Source organism: Podarcis gaigeae, assembly GCF_964106915.1.
Source record: "Podarcis gaigeae genome assembly, chromosome: 7".
Lineage (NCBI taxonomy): Eukaryota > Metazoa > Chordata > Lepidosauria > Squamata > Lacertidae > Podarcis > Podarcis gaigeae.
The window spans coordinates 48,350,241-48,372,028 of NC_139683.1; the positions used below are offsets into that span (position 1 = coordinate 48,350,241).

General features: G+C 41.1%; 1 protein-coding gene across 27 annotated transcripts in view; it reads left to right on the forward strand.

Moving 5' to 3' along the window:
• Positions 1-8,811: 8,811 nt before the first annotated feature.
• PTPRM (protein tyrosine phosphatase receptor type M) overlaps positions 8,812-21,788 on the forward strand; it is a 413,795-nt gene continuing 400,818 nt past the window's right edge. For 26 of the 27 annotated variants that reach the window (XM_083746763.1, XM_083746742.1, XM_083746753.1 and 23 more), the window contains exon 1: positions 9,273-9,844. In XM_083746763.1, the coding sequence (XP_083602889.1) occupies positions 9,772-9,844 (73 nt within the window). In that variant the 5' untranslated portion in view covers positions 9,273-9,771. Of the gene's footprint in view, positions 9,845-21,788 lie in introns of all 27 variants that reach the window. The other variant, XM_083746769.1, reaches the window with a different exon arrangement.

Here is a 21,788-nt window from a genome sequence, read left to right on the forward strand (position 1 = left end):
TGGTCAGCATTTTATGACTTCTGAGCATTCTATCCTCATTTGTCTATTTGTTGGGAAACCCCACAGGTTTCCTTTGTACCTCTGCAAAAGTTGAGGTTCCCCAAATCTACCGATGTCTTCCTCCAGTGCATGGGATTTGCTCCATCAATGTGGCAGAAACGCAATACAACTATGACTGTCAACTCATCGCCTGTGTTGTCAAAACAGCTTTGACAAACCAATGTCAGATTTTATGTCCCTTTATCTGTATCTTGCAAAGTATTTTACTGCATCCAAATACAGTAGTTTTCAACTGAGAATACACTTCATTCCTTATCCTCTCATGTGTAAATATGCTTTTTGCCTGATCAAGGCTATAAGCTCCTTTTAAATAAGCTCCCATTATTTTCAGTGGAGTGACTTGCTGTTGGGCAATATTGTGTCCCTTCAATAGACATTTGCTGTTGGTACAAAAAGCAATCAAGAGGAAAATGACAGCCCAAAGTAGGAAACTTTCATGCCTCCCCCTTATCTTTATAAAGTGTAGACTAGGCAGACCTTCAATCAAAAGTACTGTGGATGAATCCATACCACCTCCACCTCGTAGCTATAAAAAGCAGTAAATACGTAAAAGAAGATAAGCAATCTGACAAATATGAGATGATGGCTCATCCCATTCCAGAAAACTCCCACTCTCTATGACCATTTTATTTATCACATATGAAAAGAAATCTGCTATTATAAAACAATATGGGAAACAAAATAACTTGTACAAAATAAGATTGCTTTAGCCTAATAATTGCAAACAGTTGTCCACTTCTAATGTTATGACTAGTGTGGAATGGATAATCAATAGGACACAAAGGTCAGAGACTACAGTGGAACTAGTCTGCTAACTCTTGTGGAGGTTTGGGTTAGCGAATGCTCCCTTTTCTTTTGACTGGATGGTACTGAATAAGCAGACAAAAAATGTTCCTTCTCTCTGCTATCCCAACACTACTTTCAAAAAACCCAGAGCATTGCTTCGAATTCCTGAAAAGCCCAGTATTGTCACTTGGAATGCCAACTGTTGTGCTGACAGTACAAATGCAACATCTCAGGAATTGTGAGGGTCAAGAGAAATAAAAATAAACACGCACCTTATTTTTCAGAGGTTTGGAATGAATGAAAAGCAGAAAGGGGATGTGTGCTTTGGGAGAAAACAGGTCTCAGATATAAGAAGGCATCACCAGCTTCTGTTAGCATAACCCAGCCTTTGTCAGGCTGGTGCCCTGCAGAAGTGTTGGACTACAACTTTGGAACTGTAGCTCAAAACATCTGGAAGGCACCTGGATGGTGCTGCCTGGTACAGCCATATAAAAGCCTTAAAGTGAACACTGTAAACATGATTTCATGCACTTTGGTTGGTTAATATATTTTCAGTAATAGGGCACATTTTAGATTCTTTACCTTGCTTGCCAGATCATGAGGCAGGTTTTTTTTTGGAGGCAATATCGAACAATCATGGCTGCTTAACTGGTCCTATCCCTCTCATACTTGACATTTCAGGACCCAACTGGTGCTTTGGAAACTTTGCACTGGGAAACATAATTTTGACTTTGGATTCACCCCTGACACCATCGTCTGTTTTTTGCTTTGCCCAGTTTCCTTCCCAACACATTCTTCTCAAGAGTTGAGGCAAAGAGGGAAATGCAAAGACTGGAGGTGGGGATAACATGGACAACTTGGGCTGGGGTTGGAACAGTCTTGATGAACCAAAGCAGGGGGCAGGAGATACCAAAGAGACTGGCCACAACTGTAGCATGTGTGCTTTTAAGGTAACCCAGAGGAAGGTGTGAAGGGGAGAAAGAAATGGGTTTTGCATTTAAAGGTGAACATCCTGAGTTTGTACTTTCCAAAACACAGAAATGTGGATAACGGTACTTATGTAGGATTTGAAGAAAATGAGAAACTGAAATAAGCTAAAGTTGGCCAATTTGTCCATCCCTACCTAGGACCCTGATTTTGAGTTATCATCTCTAAACTGCATCACCCAAACCTTACAATTCTGCACTATATAGAAGTTGAGATGCAATCTTGCCAGTATATAACCTGATTGTGTGGACCCACTAGGTTTCCTCCCATTTCTAGAAAAATTCAGAACAGCCTGCAGAATAAATAAATAAAGAGGAAAGGTTCCAACAGTGATTTCTGTTTCACTTGCTTAAAATAATTATTGGAATTATTTTTGTAATCAAGCCCATCCTCACTCATCTCAATAATAAACATGAGTTTAATCAGGATCAAGAGACTTCTGTCTTTACTGGTATTCAAAAGTTTGACCTAAAGTGGCTGTATTTATTAAGCCAAATACTGCCTTAAGTACACAAATGCTGCAGAAGATAGCATGTAAAGCATGTGGCTCAGTTACTGAACTGTGTCCCTTCTCCCAAATCTGGCACAGTTGTTCATTCTTTAATGATTGTGCCACAGCTCTACTCTTCTCCCTGTAAGAAGCCAGGAGATGGCCCAAAATCTTCAGGAAATGAGTTTCCACCTTATTATTAGTTCCAGTGGGACTATGATCTAGATTCACAGAGCAACGTTAATCTAAAATAAAAGGCTATGAAATAACACACGGGTTAGTCTTCCAGTACTTGAAAAAGCTTATGATTTTTATTTTCACCATAATATAAATCCCATCTCAACTCTCAGCCTAGATTACTATCTTTACACGAAGAGAGACATCAAATGTGGGATAACAACAGAGTTTTATAAGGTTTGTTCTCACACAAGAGTTACAGTAACTATAGCTGTAGAGAAAAGTACCATTATTTCCTTAAAAACAGCAACTTTTGGAGATTTGAGCACAAGTACACTACAATATAAGAACACACAATATGACTACATACAGCATTACACTTGGACAGCCAAGCTGAAGGACAGCACCCTCTGGCATTTGCCAGTGGCTGCTCTCCCCGTTTCCCTGAAAAAACAACATGGTAAGCTGGAGATCCAAACTTGGCCTGGTAGCAAGTGGACAAACAGAGCAAATTTAGAGCAGATGCTATCTGATGATAGAGTCTCACTTGTGTCATCAACTGTGCTGCTGCATTCTGAACAATGTTCAGATCAAGCAAAAAAGGACACTGAAATTGTCCATGATTGAAGTCACCAATGCCTGGACTATGGTAGTCAAGCTCTCCTGGTCCAGCAACAGCCATAGTTGTTGCACCAGCTGCAGCTGGTAAATGGTGCTTCTAGAAAACACTGTGGATACCTGGATACCTCCAGTGACAGAACTGCATCCAGAAGCATCTTCAAACCACATACCTCCTTCCTTTAAGGGGAATGCAACCCAATCCAGGCTAGGCAACTGATTAATTTCTTTGACATGGGAACTCAACTTTCACCCTCCCTCATGCATTTATTGCACCACTGCATCCAGACACCAGTCCAGGATCCACACGACCTGTCCTAACTCAGATGTTATGGAGGAATGCAGCATACTGATGGCACCTTGTCTCCAAACTCCTAATGTCCACATCCAGTGGCTTCAAGGAGATATTAAATAGCATAGTAGGCGATAGAATAGTGCCCTGCAGCACCCTATAGCATAACCTCCAGGGGGTCAAAAAGCACTCTTCCACTACTATGCTCTTGACTCAATCCTGTAGGTAGGACCAGAACCACCGTAAAACAGTGTCCCGATTCCCATTCCACGCAGCTGGTTCAGGGGATGAGCCACAAAGAGATGCAGTACTTCTATTACCTTAAGGAGGGGTTTTGACCCAGGACCAGTTTCCTTAAGTCTGAATATTTAGTGACAGGACAGGGGAAAAACTTCCTCTCTACTGCTAAAGCCTTTCTCCCTGCAGTGAATCAGAGACATACAAAATTATACCAGAATACCAATAGGAAAGCCTGAAGGCAGTCCTCTCTTTGATATTTCTAATGCCGCAGATGATTGTGTAAAGATCTTTACATTCCAAGCACAGAGACACCATGGTGTAGGTTGCTTTAGGAGATGTGCATTAGTAAAAGTCCCCACAGTATTCCTTTTATACCATCACAACATAACAGTTGTGTACCTAGCCTCTTTCAGACCGTGGCTACTTTGCAGGTGAGGTTTCATTGCATATTGACAAACACAGATTGTGAAATTAAACTGGATTTAGCACTCTTGCACATCAAACCTGCTCCTCCCTTCATGGACTTTTGGGTGTGAGGGAAGTGATGGGGAAATGCACAGGAAAGTGTGTGATAACAATTTATTGATGTGATATCATATAACCTGCCTGCAAGTGAATTGGAATGAATGTTCAACAAACAATACTTTGTATAACCTCCCTGCAAACAAATAAGGGTGCATGTTCAATAAACACGTTGACTGGAAGCAATCTTGCTTGCATATATGCTCTTTTGATTGGATATTGTGTTTGGCATAGTAATCTTTTGAACTGCTTGGCTTTGTGGCCTTACTTTATAAACCCTCTGATGCACCATGGCATTTCCTCTTTGTGCTCCTTCCCAGCGATCATTCCTCCTCTGCTCACTGCTGTGGATGCATGGCCTGATGGTCTGTCTCCAGGCACTGTGATCGTATGCATCTCTGTGACATGGAATTGGTCTGCCATCAAATTCAGTGGTTTACTCCTAGGTAAATGGTTATAGCCTTAATGTTTGCAATGGTGCGCACAAATGCAATCTATGGCAATGGTGTAAGGTTCATGTGACTGATTCCTCATAGGTAGAATAGATCTCAAATTCTTTCTCAGAAATAATTCAGGTATACTGTCTCAATACTTGATGTTTCCTCTTTTGTCCTAGCTCCATTCACTTCCCTGTATTTTCAACATTTAGAGGTTTGACTGTGAGTGAAAAATTTGGCAACCCAAATACATTTCAATGGTTACTGCATAGAAATATGTAGGATAGTTTACACTGGTTTATATTTAACATTGGATTGGCTCCAGGTTCAGTCATGATGACTAACGGGTTCCATTGATTTCAACCACCTACTCAAGCATGACTAAGTCTGGATCCAACCCACTAGGCTTGAAAATTGGAGTATATGTATAGCGAAGGGCTCAGGAATCAGTTGCTGGATTTCCATCAGCCCTAGCCAGCATAGTCCATGCTCAGGGATGGGTTAAACACCTGGAAGGTCCCAGGTTCCCCATTGGGGTAGTCTGAAGTACCATATTTTTCGCTCTATAAGACGCACCAGACCACAAGATGCACCTAGTTTTTGGAGGAGGAAAACAAGAAAAAAAATATTCTGAATCTCAGAAGCCAGAACAGCAAGAGGGATCACTGCACAGTGATAGCAGCAATCCCTCTTGCTGTTCTGGCTTCTGGGATAGCTGTGCAGCCTGCATTCGCTCCATAACACACACACACATTTCCTCTTACTTTTTAGGAGGGAAAAAGTGAGTCTTCTAGAGCAAAAAATATGGTAATTTGAAATTTGAAACTTGATGGTCTTACAAGGGTCTCCCTCTCTACATGGAAATGCATATGGTTTCACTTATTTTCCAATGTTGTAAGCCAGCTCTCATACTGCTAATTCTGCTGAGTGGGCTTTGCCCTAAAAGCCCTGTCCTGAGCACGCCATTTTGGAACACAAAGTAAATTAATGTCCTAGAAACAATTCTTCTTGTTGCTAACAGCTTGATTCTCCTGTGCTGTTGTATTTTCTGCCTGTTATTTTCCCATTTCCTCTTTTGCTGCCTTTTTTTAGTGCCTTGGAGTTGCGGAGGGCCAAAGCACTATGGGGGAGCTCAGCTGTCAGAGAGGGTGGGTGGGGGAGGTGGAGGGAATGATTTTCCAGTGCGAGTGAACTGCACAGCACGAAAGGCTAGATTTATTACCGCACACGGAACCTGTCTATTGCCTTTAAGCTTGTTCATTTTTATTTATGATCGAACTGCACCATTCATTTTCCGATGGGGGGTTTCGCCAAGAGAGCAAGTTCTCTAACTTCTCTCGTGGACGCCGCAGCTGAGGCTCTGGCGTGTTGCACTAAATGAGAAAGTTAATGAGAGGCTTTTGTGTCCCGTGTGAGATTTGAGTTTCGCAAACACACCCTTTTCTCCTCTAGCTAAAACAGCTTCCTGCCAGGAACACAAATCCTGAGCAGACTCCTCAGCAAACAAAGCAGCTGTGGGGAAGAGGAAATGCACTCATGCTTTCCTCTGGGGGCACCTAAAAGAATGACAAAAAATGAGACAGAGAGAGATGAATTGAGGAGCGAGGAATGGGCACCAAAAACCACAAACACTGTCCGCCTCCAAACTTTGTGGGGGGAATCATCTCCCCCAATATATATCTGTATACATAGCTAACTGTAGTGATAAAGTCATTTTCCTATTTGCAAACTGAGCTGTTTCTAATTGGTTTGGGGTCCCCTCTGAAAACAGATGGAAAAAGAACAGGCAACATAAATTTGTCGCACTAACATTATGTAAGTGTTTTAAAAGTTCAGGCCCAATAGTCCCATGTCTTCAAACCTATGGGTTCAGAATAAGGGTGAAGCTACTCAAATAAAGTGATGATGCTTTTATTCTGAAGGGGTAGTGGTTAGTGCTGGACTCTGGCTCCAATGTGTTCCCACCACAGGATTTTGAATCTGTGTACACATGATGTTAACCATGATGCAGAGCTAATCTGTACTTCCTTGGGACATACTGCTGTTCAATGTGTTTTTCCCTCAACTAGCTTCAGCCAGAAAGGAAAATTTAAGCTGCAATACATTTGAGACAGCTATTGCACATGTGTGGATGATAGTGCATGTGCAGATGAAAGCTTAATGAACTTAATGAGTTAAAGGGCATTACAGGTGCGGGGAAACCAAACAGGCAATGCACATTGGATGCAGAATCTCTGCCCGTATTAGGGGTGTCATATTTCAAAATGTGAAAATTTCAAAATTGTTGCTTTTTTAAAAAAACCAAAATCTCCAAAACAGACATTTTAGCCGCTTTTCAAAAATTCCGCCCAGACAAATCCCAGCTATGTCAGACTTATGGCAGCCCTAAACAGTGTACAGCAGTGTACAGAAATGTGCAAATGCAACTTGAAACGCAGCAGAGTGCAACAACCTTTTTGCTAATGGGTACGTAGCCTAAGACCTGAGGTTCGGATCTTCAGTCAGCTATGAAGCTCACTGGGTGAGCTTGAGCCAATCACTATCCCTCAGCCTAACCTACCTCAGTGGCGTAGCGTGGGGGGTGCGGGGGGGGGGCGGCCGCACCAGGCGCAACATCTGGGGGTTAGGGTTAGGGGGCGCAAATCCATGGGTTAGGGGGCACAAATTACTTGCCTTGCCCTGGGTGCTGACAACCCACGCTACGCTACTGACCTACCTACCTGAGTTGTTGGGAGGATAAAATGGGTGAAATGTCTCTGATTGCTCCCCCCTCTTTCTTTCTGGAAAGCTGTACCTGTACATACACGGTCTTTTTTCTGGAAAAGGAAGGCTTCTCTGGGTGCGTGTGCAGCCATTAGCATCCCTCTGCTAATCCTTGTGGGCTGTTTGTTATTGGATTGATGCTTGTCTGCTGTTTCCCCCCCATTCAAAATAAAATAACAAAGTTAAGCAGCCTTGTGCTTAATGTAATGTGTAGTTTGATCAGAACAGATAAGCAATGGGTTATTCATACTGATAAAAACGACTGAAGAAGTTAAAAAGTCTGGACCTGGTGTTGACTAAGCTGAAGTTTGTTTGCTGTTGTCCACAGGGCAGCGTTAGTTCAAATGTTATATGGTCTCTGTCACTGGAATTGTGAAAGAAAAGGCCACTTTTAGAAGCCTATTTGCAACCTTCTCCTTAAGTGAGGAGAGGGCAATCTTCCCAGGTGGTTCCTTCTGCGTGTTTGCTGAAAGCCTCTGTGACAGGGTGGAGGGTGAATAACCCTAAAATAGTTACAGGAACATGTTCTTAAGCAGAAAAAGAAATATCTGGTGGGAAGGCAAAAGGTAGCAATTTGCAGGGATCAGAAAGAACACCTCCCTCTTCTTTCCCACCTCCAATTATTTTTCTGCAGAGGTAGAGCAGGCACAGCAGGATGACTGCATCATTTCCTCAGGAAGGGATGCCAAAAGATGTATGAAAATGGAAGGAGCAGAGGGGAAAGGGGTGTAGGAAACATATTTTTAAAAACTGGGGGAAATGCTCCATACTATACAGGGATGACATTTCTTTCCATTTTTAAACTAGGGCTTCATGGAGAGAGATCTGGAAGAGCATGCTTGAAAACATGTGCAGAGTTCACCTCCCACACTGTAACTTGTCTCCCCACATAATTGTAATCAGAAAGCCAAGCTTAAGAGCAAGATGTTACTCTCAAGAATGCCTCTGAACTTGAACAGACAAAATACAAGCCCACACTGCTAATAACTTTTAGACTTTAGTTCTTCCAAAGAAATTAACTAGTTGTCCACAAATGTCCAACTGCACTTGCTGCCTTGTCGTCCTCTACTTTTCTCTGCCATTTTGGTAAATCCGCTTGCAGACAATACTGGAATGTGTGCTAAACCTTGCACTGTATTCCACCACAATTCCAGAAACGGCTTTTAAATTGTGTGAAAGCTCAAGTGTGCAGTAATGTGGAAATCAACAGTCGTGAAAGTGGGATAAACTGCTATGCGAATGCAGCTGCAGATGATTTGCCTTATTCCTTTTCAGACTTTAAGCGTCTGAAAGGCATAACAATAAACAAAAAAAGGCCTGCAAATAGCCTTTGCCTGGAATTCTTCCCCAGCGATCTCCGACGCGTGCGGAGGTTGGCTGTGGTCATCCGAGCCAGGGAAAAGCACGCTCTGCACACGTCCCGGGGCCAGCCGCGCGCCCGGCCGAAGTTGCAGCGCTAAGTCGCGCCCTGAAAGAGAAGCCAGAGCGGCCCGGATTGGCTCCAGATAATTAACGTTGCGCGCAGCTGCAACACTCACCTGAGGGGAAGCCTCTAAACGACTTACTGCTTAGCACTGGGGCAGCGAAATAAATAACAAATTGAATGGCGGGATAAACTAGTGCAAGCTCAGAATTTCTGTGCGGAGAAGAGCGCACTGCCCGGGTTCCAGCAACAAACTTCGTGCGCGGCACGTAGGACTTCTTCTCCCCCGAGCTGCTGCTTTGTTTATTTGCATTTCCCTCACAGTTTTGGTTCCTCCGTTTCCGTCCGGCGCTATTCCGCTCTTCTCAAGGAGCCTACCTTCGTGCGGGCATTTCAAAAAGAAGACTTTCGGGTCCGCAGCAGCAGCAACAGCCACTTAGCGCGCCTGTCCCGTTAGCTTCTCCCTCCCACCAGAGCAAACGCGGCGGCGGCGGCGAGGTCCTCGGAGCGAGCAGCCAGCCAGCCTGCCTGGCGGGGGTGCCGCTTTTGGCGCCACTCGCCCTCTAGCGGGAGAAAGGCGGCCTCGTCGGCGGCTGGGCGTGACTTGGCTGCTGGCTGGCTCTCGGCTGCCTGCTCAGCGCCTGCCTGCCTGGCTGCCGGGGGGAGCGCGAGTCAGTGCGGGGACTGGAGCGAGGAGAGAGTTCCTCGCGAAGACGGCGCGGCGCTCGCGGCTGGGCGGCTGCGGGGCTGGAGCGGCGCAACAGGGAGCGCGCGGGCTGGCGGGAGTTTCCCGGGGGCCGGGAGGGCGCTGCTGACGGGGACGCGACGCTGCTGCTGCTGCTGCTGCTTTTCGGAGCCCCCTCTCAGGCCGGCGGACCCCGCGAGGAAAGGGCCACGGAGGGCGCCCGCGCCAGCCTCCCCAACCCCCCAGGACCGGGGCGGGCCGGAGGGGGGTCTTTCTCGAGACGAAGGAAATATGGGGAAAGTTGAAACTTGCCTCCTGACTTTGGCTGGACTTTTGCTGGCAGCGGCAGCCGAGACGTTCACAGGTAACGCAAACCCCGCGGAGTCCCTTTCAGAATCATAATAATGAACTCTGGGCGACTGCTGGGCTCCTTAAGGAGCTTCGTGTGGAGAAAGGTGAAGCGGGACGGGCTGCCTTGGGGAATGGGGAGGTATTCCCCCCCCCCCTTGGCGAGTGGGACCCTTGGAGCTGCTGAGTGGAATTGAGGAGGAAGGAGAGAGAGAGAGAGAGAGACGCTTGGAAGGGAGAAGGGGAAGTTCCAGGCGCCGAGGGAGGGATCCCGTTAGTTTGGCTGCCGGGTGCAAAAGTGCAAGACGCGGAGCGAGGCTGCTGCGGAGTCTGGCACAACTCGACGAGCTCCCTCCCTCCCTCGAAAGGGAGGCGGGAATTCGGAATTCTAAAAAAAAACAAAGCACCATTACATTTTTTAAAAAATCTATATATGTGAAGGGCCGTTGCTTTAAATCCAACCCCCAAACAACTTTCTGCAAGTTGGCTGCTCCCGGCCAGCAGTTGCAAATGTCCGGGCTTCTCTTCCTTCCCAGCCAGGGACGCTCCGTCTAGGCGAGGCCGCTTTCTGAGCCGAGCTCGTGGCGGGGGCGCTGGAGCCCCCGGTCTCTCGTGCTGGGTGGCGAGAGAGGTTGGGCAAGAGATAGCTGCCCAGAATACCTTGCGCGGACCCCTCTCTGCAGTCCGACTAGCCACCCAGTTTGTATGTGCAAGTCCTCAGTGCTGGACTACTGTGGGGCGGAGGCGACCTTTGTGCCTTGAGTGCTGTGTGAATGACAGCCCATTTGGTCTGGCGTCCAGGTGTGGCAGGGGGACGCAGGGGTCCCGAGCTTTTAAGAGTAGTTGTTGTGAAGAAGTGTTTTCCAGTGCTGGTCAAGTTGTGTCAAGCTTTGGACAAAGCAGTGCCCTGTGCTGTGATTCCTTCATTTCTCCCCACTTTGTAGCAGCGAAGTGATAATCAAAGAGTAACTTTTTAATTCTACCTGGCAGGCATTTACTGCCTCAGCATCCTTACTGCTTGGGCTCTCCTCCTCTGGATACCCTCCAGTGTGCGTAACATGCTTTAATGGTGCATGTGAGGCATACAACCCTCTAATTTTGGTCTGTAGCTGGATTACGAAACAGTTAGTTCCACAGAGTTGGATGGGATGAGTAACTTGGGCTCATTTTGTTTGTTTTTCATATGAACTCTAGAAACCTATGAGAGAAATTGAAGACATCTGGGTTCCATGTTCTTCTACGTGCTTTGATCAGGAGGAGAAGTAGGACTGGTTGTTGCCTTGGCTGCAGGGTACTTGGTGTTTCGTGCATTAAGTAGTGCTTGTGTACAGCACCCTTGTGTAACTTAAGTTTTGGATTTTAAGAAATCCGCTCTTCATGGCTTCTGTAAACACATTCTGGTTTAAAGGAATGTTCCAGGGACGCTGTGTGTATAAAAGCAGCCTGTGTTTTCTCAAAAGTTCCCTTCTACATTTCTAGATAAGTCAGAAGGTTCATTGCGAGAGAGGCGTTCCAGAGGTTTTCCCTGGTATGAAATATAATTCTGAAGAAAAACTCTCCCCCGTCCCTTCTCTGGTTTCAATGAGGCTATTTGTAGCTGAGCTGTGAATCATGAAACTTTACTCGCAGTTAGCTCTCACTTTATTGGGATAAAGCCATACCTCAGCTTAGCTGGATAATTTGCAGCACAACTTGTCAAAATATTGGAAGAAATGAGCATTTTATGTGGATGCAGAAGTGTGTGCTTGCCTTGCTTAGAAACAATACTATCTCAACACCACTTCTGTAATACTTGATACTTCTATTAGCCTACCAAAGTTACCACTGGGTTGCAAAAAAGAAAAACCAGTTGTTCCAGTCAATAAGCTTCAGACCAGTTTTCATGTATAAGTATTGGAAAGTTGTATGCCAAAAAGCCTGTTGTGCCTATGTGGGTAAATGTCTACATGTGTAACGGTAGGTACTACAGACAGCACTATTATTTGGAGCATAGAGTATGGGCAACTGCAGAAATTATTGAAAGATGTCAAGAGAACAGATGAGCTTTTCTTATTATTTTTTAATGCAGTACACCAGAGATGGAGAACCTATGGCCTTCTGTACACTCCTGGGCTACCATCCTAACCATTGGCCATGCTGACTAGGGCTAATGAGATTCCCTATAACACCTGGTGGGCCACAGGTTTCCCTATCCTTGCTATATACTGAATCTGCATGTATCAAAAGTTTTTCAGTATTACGTTCAGCCAGTCCCCACTAGAGAGTCTTTCTTAGGAAGTAATCATTAGGAAATCAGCAAGAGCAAAAGTTACAGTAAATATTTATATTGCTGTTGGGTTTGCTGTTGTTGCAAAAGTCTTCCAAGACATTATTGGAAGGAAAAGTTAACTGTTAACAAAAAGCGTTGAGTTTTCCTGTGACATTCTTACAAGTTTGAAATTGTAAATATACACCTTAGGTGCACAAATTCTCCAAAGATAATAAACAGTAATGATAGTTTATAGTTGAAAAAGCAATTGTTTCTTGGATTGTATCAAAAATGTTGTGATTCTTGTCTCAGATCATGTCATTTTGTAAAAACTAATGATTATTCTGAGGCTTATGTTCTCATCCTAAGCATATACTGTAACAGTAAATCCCTTTACTGCAGTAGACTTTAACACTAGTCCCATACACACTTTATTGGCAGCAAGCTCTATTGAACACAGTTCAGTTTACTTCTGAATAAACCTGCATGGGAATGCACTGTAAGTGTGCCTGGAATCTCCACATAGTTAATAGGTTTTGCCTGTATATTTAATTTCAACACATTTAATGCTTTCAATTGAAATATGGTTGTAGACAATGTTTAAATATACAGAATGCTACTTTTTTACCAGCATTGATTTTAGATTTATTTATTTTGTCAGTGCCAGGCAAAACAAACGATTTTTGAAAATGCTTTTGTTCAAATAGAAATAGGATACAAGAGATGGCAGTAACAGCATAATCTTAAATTTTATGTTTTGTATAAAATGAAAGGTCCGTGTGTATGTGTATGAGTTCATATCAATTGCAATGGAAGATCAATAGAGGTGCAATGGAATTTGAAAAATATGCATTTTTATAACCGCCTTATTTTTTTGAAGCAGTTACATATTCAAAAAGCCTGCAGAAAGTTGGTGCTTTTTGTTTATAACATAATATTGTCCCAGAGAGGCCTATTGTTAAACTATACAGCTATTTCTTGTATAAAATGGTGGCAGAAAACTTGTATACCAGCTAATTCTGCAAGCCTAAAACCCAGTATTCACAACAGTTAGGATTTCAACCTAATATTTTAACTTTGGATTTTCATGAAGCTTTGTTGTGTTTGCTGGCACAGCACCTGAACTTTGAATGCTTATATCTGCTGTCAGTAATGTGTTTATGAGCTTCTTGTAACATATAGCATTATGTAAAGGAAATGATGTGATATAAAAAGTATTGGGAAAACTATTAACTTTTACAGCCCACCTGTACAACTTCATTTTCTTACAATATGTATTCATTTGAGGGGGGGGGGACGGGGGACAAGAAAGTGACCAAGACTGCAAAGAAATTGCTCCTTTATAAAATTACATATTTTAAATGCTATATTAGAATTTAAAAGTTAGTTCTAGTGCCAATATTAAATATATTGGGAGCGTCCTTACATAGATGCAGTCAAAGCAAAACTGTGTCTATTAATCAGTTTTTCATTAAAGTACATATATTTTCAACTGGTTCATAAATTGTTAATTCAGTGCAGTGTTGTTTACAAACATTCTGAAGTCTATGTTGCAGTCCTGTGTTTTTAAACACAATAGTGTGAGACAAAGACCTTGTTGTGGGTGCAAAATTGCAGATGAGAGAAATAAAGGCTGGTTCGCAAGTCTTATGGTTACTTTCTGGGCATGGGAATATAATTGGAATTTTCCATATAAACCCGAACTTTAGTGTGTCATTCTCAGTACAGCGCACTGGGGTGTTGAATGTTTTGATAGAGCTGCATACATGACCACACAAACAGCACATGCAGAGCCCAAACATGGAGCATACGGATTGTGACTTTGCACATTAGACTTCAGGCATGTAGATCTCTATACAAATGCAATGTCCACATGCTGCATGGACATCAGGCGTTGCAGGGGGAGGGTGGAACTGGTATGCTGAGAGAATTGGGCCAACTAATTTGTCTCCGATCCCCATTCTGCGCAGAGAATAACTGCCTGCATAAGAGCTATTCATTCATATATGCCACTTGATTTCTGTGCATTTGGCTAATAATGTACGTTTGATGTCTCACAGCTGAATGTGTAAACTTCAACACATGAAAGTCCAGGTTAGTGGTTGTAGGGGGTTGAGCACCACTGTGTGTTTGCTTACCTCTGTTTTTTTTTTGGTGTATCTGGTGAAATTCCTTGAATTTATGTGGGTAGATCCCAATCCCAAAGATCACTCTGCACATAAAGGCATATGTGTATATGCATGCCCTTCCAAGGGATAGTTTGACTGAGCCAGCCACGTATTAGACAGGCGAGATGAGCCTACATTTAGATTCCGCCTACTCCCATCCCTAATGGACGATGGAGGATGTCAGAACTGATCACACCAGACATTGGATCACCCTGGGTTTAATCCAGCTACAGGAACTGCTCGCACTGCCCCAGGCAGTAGATACCGGGGACCCAGTGCTGGGAACTGCATGCGCAGCGCTCTTCGTGTTTTCTTTATACTGTTTCTTGTCTGTCTCTTTTCTTATATGATGATTTTCGTGCTGAAACCATCTCTGACTTGTCTTGTGTTACTTATTAAAAAATTAAAGTTTTCTGTTCAGTCACTGATTAAAATGGCACTGTTATTATGATAATATAGAGGAGAAAAGTATAGCCTACAGCATATTACAAGGATGTAATTACGCTGAAGAAACTCGTATAATGCATCTTTGGTCTCACGTTTAGTTATCAGACTCTTCCAGAAAAATTACAGTGTATATGTATTTTTTAAAAAAGAAAAGAAGTATTTAATGCAGATGTAATCTGTTGGATTGACAATTGTAGAGGCTGGATTTGCAGTATAGTCATAAAATGCTTTTCTTTTCCTTTAAAACAAAAAACCCAAAAATCCCAACCCCTCCGCCCAACCAGAGTTATGTATCAATGGCTGAGGGAGGGAACATTTAGTGTCTGATTTCTCTGTGTTCTTCAGCTGAGAAAATGTTCCATTCATTTGTGATGTGTGTGCAGCTGACTTTCCCATTGGGAGTGAAGTGAGGTAAATTAACAAACTAGCCAAACTAGGCTGACCTTCTAGAAAAGCCATCTCTGCAATTCTTTTCAAAAGCTGTTGCATTCAGTGGCAGTCTTGACACAAATCCAGTGTGCTTTGGATTTAACCGATGCAGCAGGAAAATTCATTAGTTTCATACTAAGAATTTTTTCCAAATACTGTTCTGTAGGTTTTGTAGTTGTTTGGTAATTAGGATACATTGCAGCCATTTTAAAAAACACCTATGCCCTAGGATTCAAAGTACCATACATCTAGTTCCCACACACCTATGGTAACTTTGAACTTTAGTTTCTCAAATAACAGCGCAATGCTACGTGGCAAACTACTTTATGTAGTAGCTGAGGGATGCGTTCCAAAGTGGCAATGGAGTTTCCTGTTCAAAATATTTAAAAAGTTACAGTCCCACATAAGATGTGGTATGCACAAGTTCTTGGGCAAGCATAAAGTTGTCCTCTGAATTCTGGCTCTATTTTATTTTAAGTTAATAGCACTTAATGATGACTTTATTTGTTTTGGTGAACAAATGAGTGTGCAAAATAAATTATTCTTCTAGCAATTCAGTTTTTCCAGTGTGTTCAATTTTATTCACTGTTAGTTTGGAGAACCTGTTCTGGCAAAGTTTACTAGATAAACAAGCAAATAAGCATATAAACACCACCACATTTTAATTCTTGGTGGTTTGTGTTACCTATACATTTTGTTTTCAGCTCCCTCACTTGGACTTTTGTTAGTGTTCTGGTTTTTATTTTAAAGGCATGAAGTCATTCAGCTACCGAGTTTTGTTTGCTGTGATCTACTGCTGATCACTAGGTGTAGCTGCATCTCTAAATCCACGTTCATAAGCCATGATTGTATGCTGAACTTGGCACATTCTGAGTTTGAGGCACAAAGTAGTACAGTATTTAAGGCATTTGGAATGATTTGAAAGTTTGATCTAACGTAAGTTACGTACCTTTTTGAAGGAAAGTAAACTCCTGAAAGATCAGGATCCTTCCAAGTCTGTGTAATAATACATTTGCTTGCTGTTTATATTTTTAGTCCTTTACTTTGCTAGTGGCTTTAACAGGGATACAAACTTACAGAAACAATTGTACACATTTGCTGAAGAAGTACTGTAAAATTACACTGTGTGCATGTTTTAGTATGTTTGTTCAAACAAACATGAAACTATAATATTGAATATAACTTTGGCAAAATGTACTTTGCTTAAAATCACTCTCTATGAGGGTAAAGCTACTGAAATTTCGATTACAATTGTCTTGGGATCATCTGTGGGTGAAATATTAAGTCTAGTACTCTCATGAACTAGATGTGCTTTGACTCACATTTCTTCAGCACAATGAGAAGTTTCATTTTCCAAGAAAAAAAAGAAAAAGAATTCCTCTGGGTACAAACAGTTCTTTGGTACACCTAAAATACATTTTTAGAACTTAGCTGCAATAGTGTTTACTTTTAAATTTGCTAGGAATGGAATTTTTTGGTTGTTGCACTATGTTCTGAAACTTGTAGATTTCTGAAACTTGTAGATTGGGTTTCAAATTAATTAACACCAAGGACTCCTCAGATTGAAATCCAACCAAGAGTAATTTCAGATCACAGCCCAATAAAATTGGAGGTGCAAAAGATCCCGACAGAGAAGAAAGACAGACTAAACGCCCCAATTGAGATTGAAGAAATAATAGAAGCTATAAAAGATTTTAAAAAAGGAAAGGCTCCAGGACCAGATGGATTTACAAAGAATTGAGGCATACCCTGACGGTACCATTGAAAGAAGTTATGAACAATATTTTGAAGGAAAAGGATATTCCGGAAACTTGGAAAGAAGCCTTTATTACATTTATTCCCAAGCAAGATTCCAATTTAACACTATTTAAGAATTATAGGCAGATTTCATTGTTGAATACTGATTATAAAATCTTTACGGGAATATTAGCAAAAAGATTGAAAAAGGTATTGCAAGAATTTATTCATGAAGATCAAGCAGGCTTCCTTCCTGGCAGGAAAGATAATGTGAGAAATATAATTAATACTTTGGAATATCTGACTGCTAAGAATGAGAAACAAGCTATATTGATGTTTGTAGATGCGGAAAAGGCCTTCGATAATATATCCTGGGAATTTATGTTAAAGAATTTAGAATATATGGAGGTAGGAAAAGATTTTTATAATGGAATAAGAGTGATTTATACAGAACAGAGAGCAAAACTGATTGTGAACAATATAATTACGGAAGAAGTGAAGATATTGAAAGGTACAAGACAGGGATGTCCTCTTTCTCCACTACTATTTATAATGGTCCTGGAAGTCCTTCTGAGTTCAATTAGACAAAATGAACTAATAAAAGGGGTGACAGTAGGTCAGAATGAATATAAAGTTAAAGCCTTTGCTGGTGATCTAGTAATAACGATAGAAGATCCACTAAAAAGTTTAAATGAAGTGCTGGAGGAGATTGATCAATTTGGTAAGGTGGCTGGGTTTATATTAAATAAGAAAAAAACACTAAAGCCATTGTAAAAAATGTGGACCATAATGTAATAGAAATAATGCAACAAGAAACAGGAATTGAAGTGGCAAAGAAGGCAAAATACTTGGGAATATGGTTGACTTCAAAAAATATTGACTTATTCCAAAATAATTATACACTGGTGTGGAATGGAATTAAAAAAGATCTGGAGGTATGGGGAAGGATGAAACTCTCTTTTTGGGGCAGAATTTCAACGATTAAGATGAGTGTACTTCCAAAGATGTTATTCTTATTTCAAATGATTCCTATAATCAAAGGGACTATGATCTTTAAAGAGTGGCAGAAAGTAATTTCAAGATATATCTGGCAGGGTAAAAAGCCAAGAATACAATTTAAGTTATTAACAGATGCGAAGGAAAGAGGAGGCTTTGCCCTGCCAGACTTGAAATTATATTATGAAGCATCTTGTCTCTGTTGGTTGAAGGCATGGATAAAATTAAAAAATAACAAATTGTTAGATTTAGAAGGATTTGATAACAGATTTGGATGGCACTCGTATTTATGGTTGGAGAAGAAGAAAAGTCATAAGGCTTTTGAGAATCATATCTTCCGGAGATCTTTAATTGAAATATGGGATAGGTATAAAAAATGTATTAGAACCCAAAGTCCCACACTGGCTGTCTCCATTAGAGGTTATGAGTGTAAAGAAAATTAATATGAGAGAGAATTGGATTACATATGGAGAATTAATAATTAAGGAGGAAAAAGGAAAATGAAGCCATATGAACAAGTAAAAGAATATGTGTTTGATTGGTTGCACTATTTTCAGGTAAATGAAATGTTTAAAAAAGATTTTAAAGAAAGTGGATATGCAGAAAATGAATCGAAATTTCAAATAGAGATAATAAACAATGATTATAAAATATTGTCTAAAATGTTGTTGGAATGGCATACGATGGATGAGGAAGTAAAGTTGGTTATGATACATTGGGCTAGAGATTTTGGATATAATATACAAATGAATGATTGGCATAAAGTATGGAATGAAAATATAAAATTCACAGCATGTCCTGCGTTAAAGGAGAATATGATGAAAATGGTATATAGATGGTATATTACACCGGTTAAGTTAGCAAAAATGTTTAAAACATGTAATAAGTGTTGGAAATGTAAAGAAAAAGAAGGATCATTTTACCATATGTGGTGAGAGTGTAAGAAAGTGAAGGGTTTCTGGGAAATGATATATAATGAGTTGAAGAAGATGTTGAAATATACATTTGTAAAGAAACCAGAAGCCTTTCTGTTAGGAATAACAGGAAGAGGGATAAATAGAAGTGATCAAAAACTTTTCCAATACGCAGTAACAGCAGCAAGAATCTTAATGGCCCAAAAATGGAAACAGGAGGAACTACCAACTCTTGAAGAATGGAGGACGAAACTCATAGACTATGCAGAACTGGATAAGCTAACTGGGAAGATAAGATATCAATGGGACCACAAGTTCATCGAGGACTGGGGAAAATTTGCAGAATATCTGAAAAGTATATGTGATGAACAAATAACACTAGTGGGATTTAAAGAGCCTTTGTGAAGGTGAGAGGAGTATTGTTAAACAGAAACAGGACAGTAAGGGTAATCTAAAAATGCAATATTAAATTTAGAAAATGTGTAAAAATGGGAAAATATGGATGATTGGCAGAGAAGCTGAGGGAAGTCCAAAAAGTTGAAATTTGTGAAAATTGTTTGATATGGCAAATTTGTATAATGGAAAATTTAATAAAAATTATTTTTTTTAAAAGAAACTTGTAGATTTTGTATGTGTCGGAGAATGTAGCAGCAATTTGGGACTAAGGGAGTATTTGGAATGTGGTGAAAGGAAAGAGTAGCTAGCCAAAGGGGATTGAACAAAAAACTAGCCGAAGTCATTACAACCACAATAACATTTTGTCAATTAAGCAATGATGTTGTAGACTGAGTCCTGTCCAGTGGTGTTAACAAGGAATTCCAAAGAGTGATGGTGAGTGGGATTTTAAGGGCTTGTAGGAATTGCCATTTTATAGGGATGGAATTGAGAAGATCTTAGTAACCTATGTGTTGTGGGCAGAATAGAAACAACGTCTTATTTGTTTTCAATAAATTAGAAAGGGAGCAAGAAATGCTTCTTAATGCAGTATATTCATAGATGATCATGGTGTGTCTTTAATCTGAAAAAGGATTAAATACAATTATGGAGGATAGGCCAAATGAGCTGCTAGCCATGATGGAAATGCAACCTGTTCTCTGACAACATACCCTTCCATACTAGATGCTAAGTAAAGCAGTGGATGGATGTAAGAGTTTTCACAACTGTATTTAGCTAGCTACCCAGAATAGTTATCTAGATAGCAATTGACCTGACACACAGTTTCTATGGTGTTTTTTTCTGAACATCTTTATGTGGTTCTAGTTGAACAAAGTAGTTAAGGTGGGCCTTAGCACTGCTGAGGTGGTACTATGACTTTTTGAGGCTTGCAGTTGTAGCCTTCTGTGCACTCTGCTAAGATTCAGACATGTTCTGTTTTTACATGAACAACCATGCCTAGCATATCAGCAAATCGTAACACCAATATGCCATACCCACCCTTCTCACCTGCCTGGTTTCTTCTTCCACTACTCAGAAACAAAGGGTCTCACAGCTGGATGTCTGAGGTGGGAGGAGCTTGATCTGTTACCATTGGCTAATGAAATCATTTAAAAGTGGATATACACCCTAGATCTGGTATTTCCAATGCCTATCCCTCCAATGATATCCATATAAACTTTCTCCAGTGCCCATAAAGGCTGTAGAATTCCCCCATCCCACTATTCCTATTGCTCTTTGCTAAGAGTTGTGTTACACCTCCTCCTTGGAGGAAATCCCCCATTTGCAGCATTTTTTGGGTAGTGTCAGAATTCTTTTTGAAAATTCCATATGTGCCCATGAGCTGGAAAAAAATGGTGATCCCAACACTAGACACTGTAGTTAACTGTGGTAACGACTGGAAGAAAATACTGGAGCTGGTGAAAGCAGCCATAGGTTGGTAATGAGTTCACTTGCAAGTGTAAACTATGGTTTAACAAACTAAGTACATACATAACAAACATAATTTTATTTGTATGCCCCCTTCCCATAGTTCAAACCACGCTCAAGGCTGCTTACAACATGAAAAAAATACAGCATAACAAAATAGTCATAAAGCATAAACGTTTAAAAATACACAACCAAACCAAACAATTTGCACATAAATCACAAGTTCTAAAATAAAGATACAAATAATAATAGCAACAACAGCCCCAACAAAAAACTCCACAAAGAGTCTGTTCAGCAGTCTACTCTTTTGTAGCTGGAGTCAGTCTGGGCTCTGCCTTTCCAGGCCAGGTGGGAAAAGGCCTTCAAGGCAGGGAGCAGGCCTTACAGAACTCTGGCCACTCCACTCCACGCTTATAGTCTGGTAATCTCGCTTGGTTTTTTTATTTTTATTTTAAACTAAATTTATATACCACTTGATTGTAGATAGAACCTCTAAGCTGTTTACATAAAGTCTGATTTGGCAGAAATCTATAACACATTGTAGATTCTTGTATATACATTGAGTGTTATTTAAAATGCTCAGCCCAAACTGTTGTGCACTGCTGTAATGTGACTGGGATTAAATGTAATTTACTATGACAATGCATGCGCACTTCTAATAAAGCTGTTAAATACTCATTCCCTGCTTGTTGTCAGGTTCTGTATAGCTCCACAGGAGGCTTTTATTTCCTTAATGGTTTAACTTATGAGTGCTGCTCTACTGTATCCCCAGTCTGCATGTATTGTCATATTTTTACCATTTGCTGGCTTGTTAATGAGTTGTTATATGGTCAAGGCTCCTGTTTTCTTCAGTTTTGCACCACTGTGCAGAAGGAACAAGTAGGAGACAAGAGAAACCTGCTCTGCATCTGATGGCATCTGCCATTTTAGTAGATATTGTCAAAAGAAAATAAAAGCATTGTGATGATAATAATTTATTAACAACTCTTAAAAGGCTTTTCTAGTGGCCCTTGTAGCCTTAGTCTGCCTCCCATCATACTTGTCATATCCTGGACAACGTAAAAGCAGTGCTGAGGTAGATTTAATAGGATGAGCTGCTTTTAGAGTATTCTCTGTGCATATATAGAGGGAAAGAGCATGTATTAATAACAGCTAACC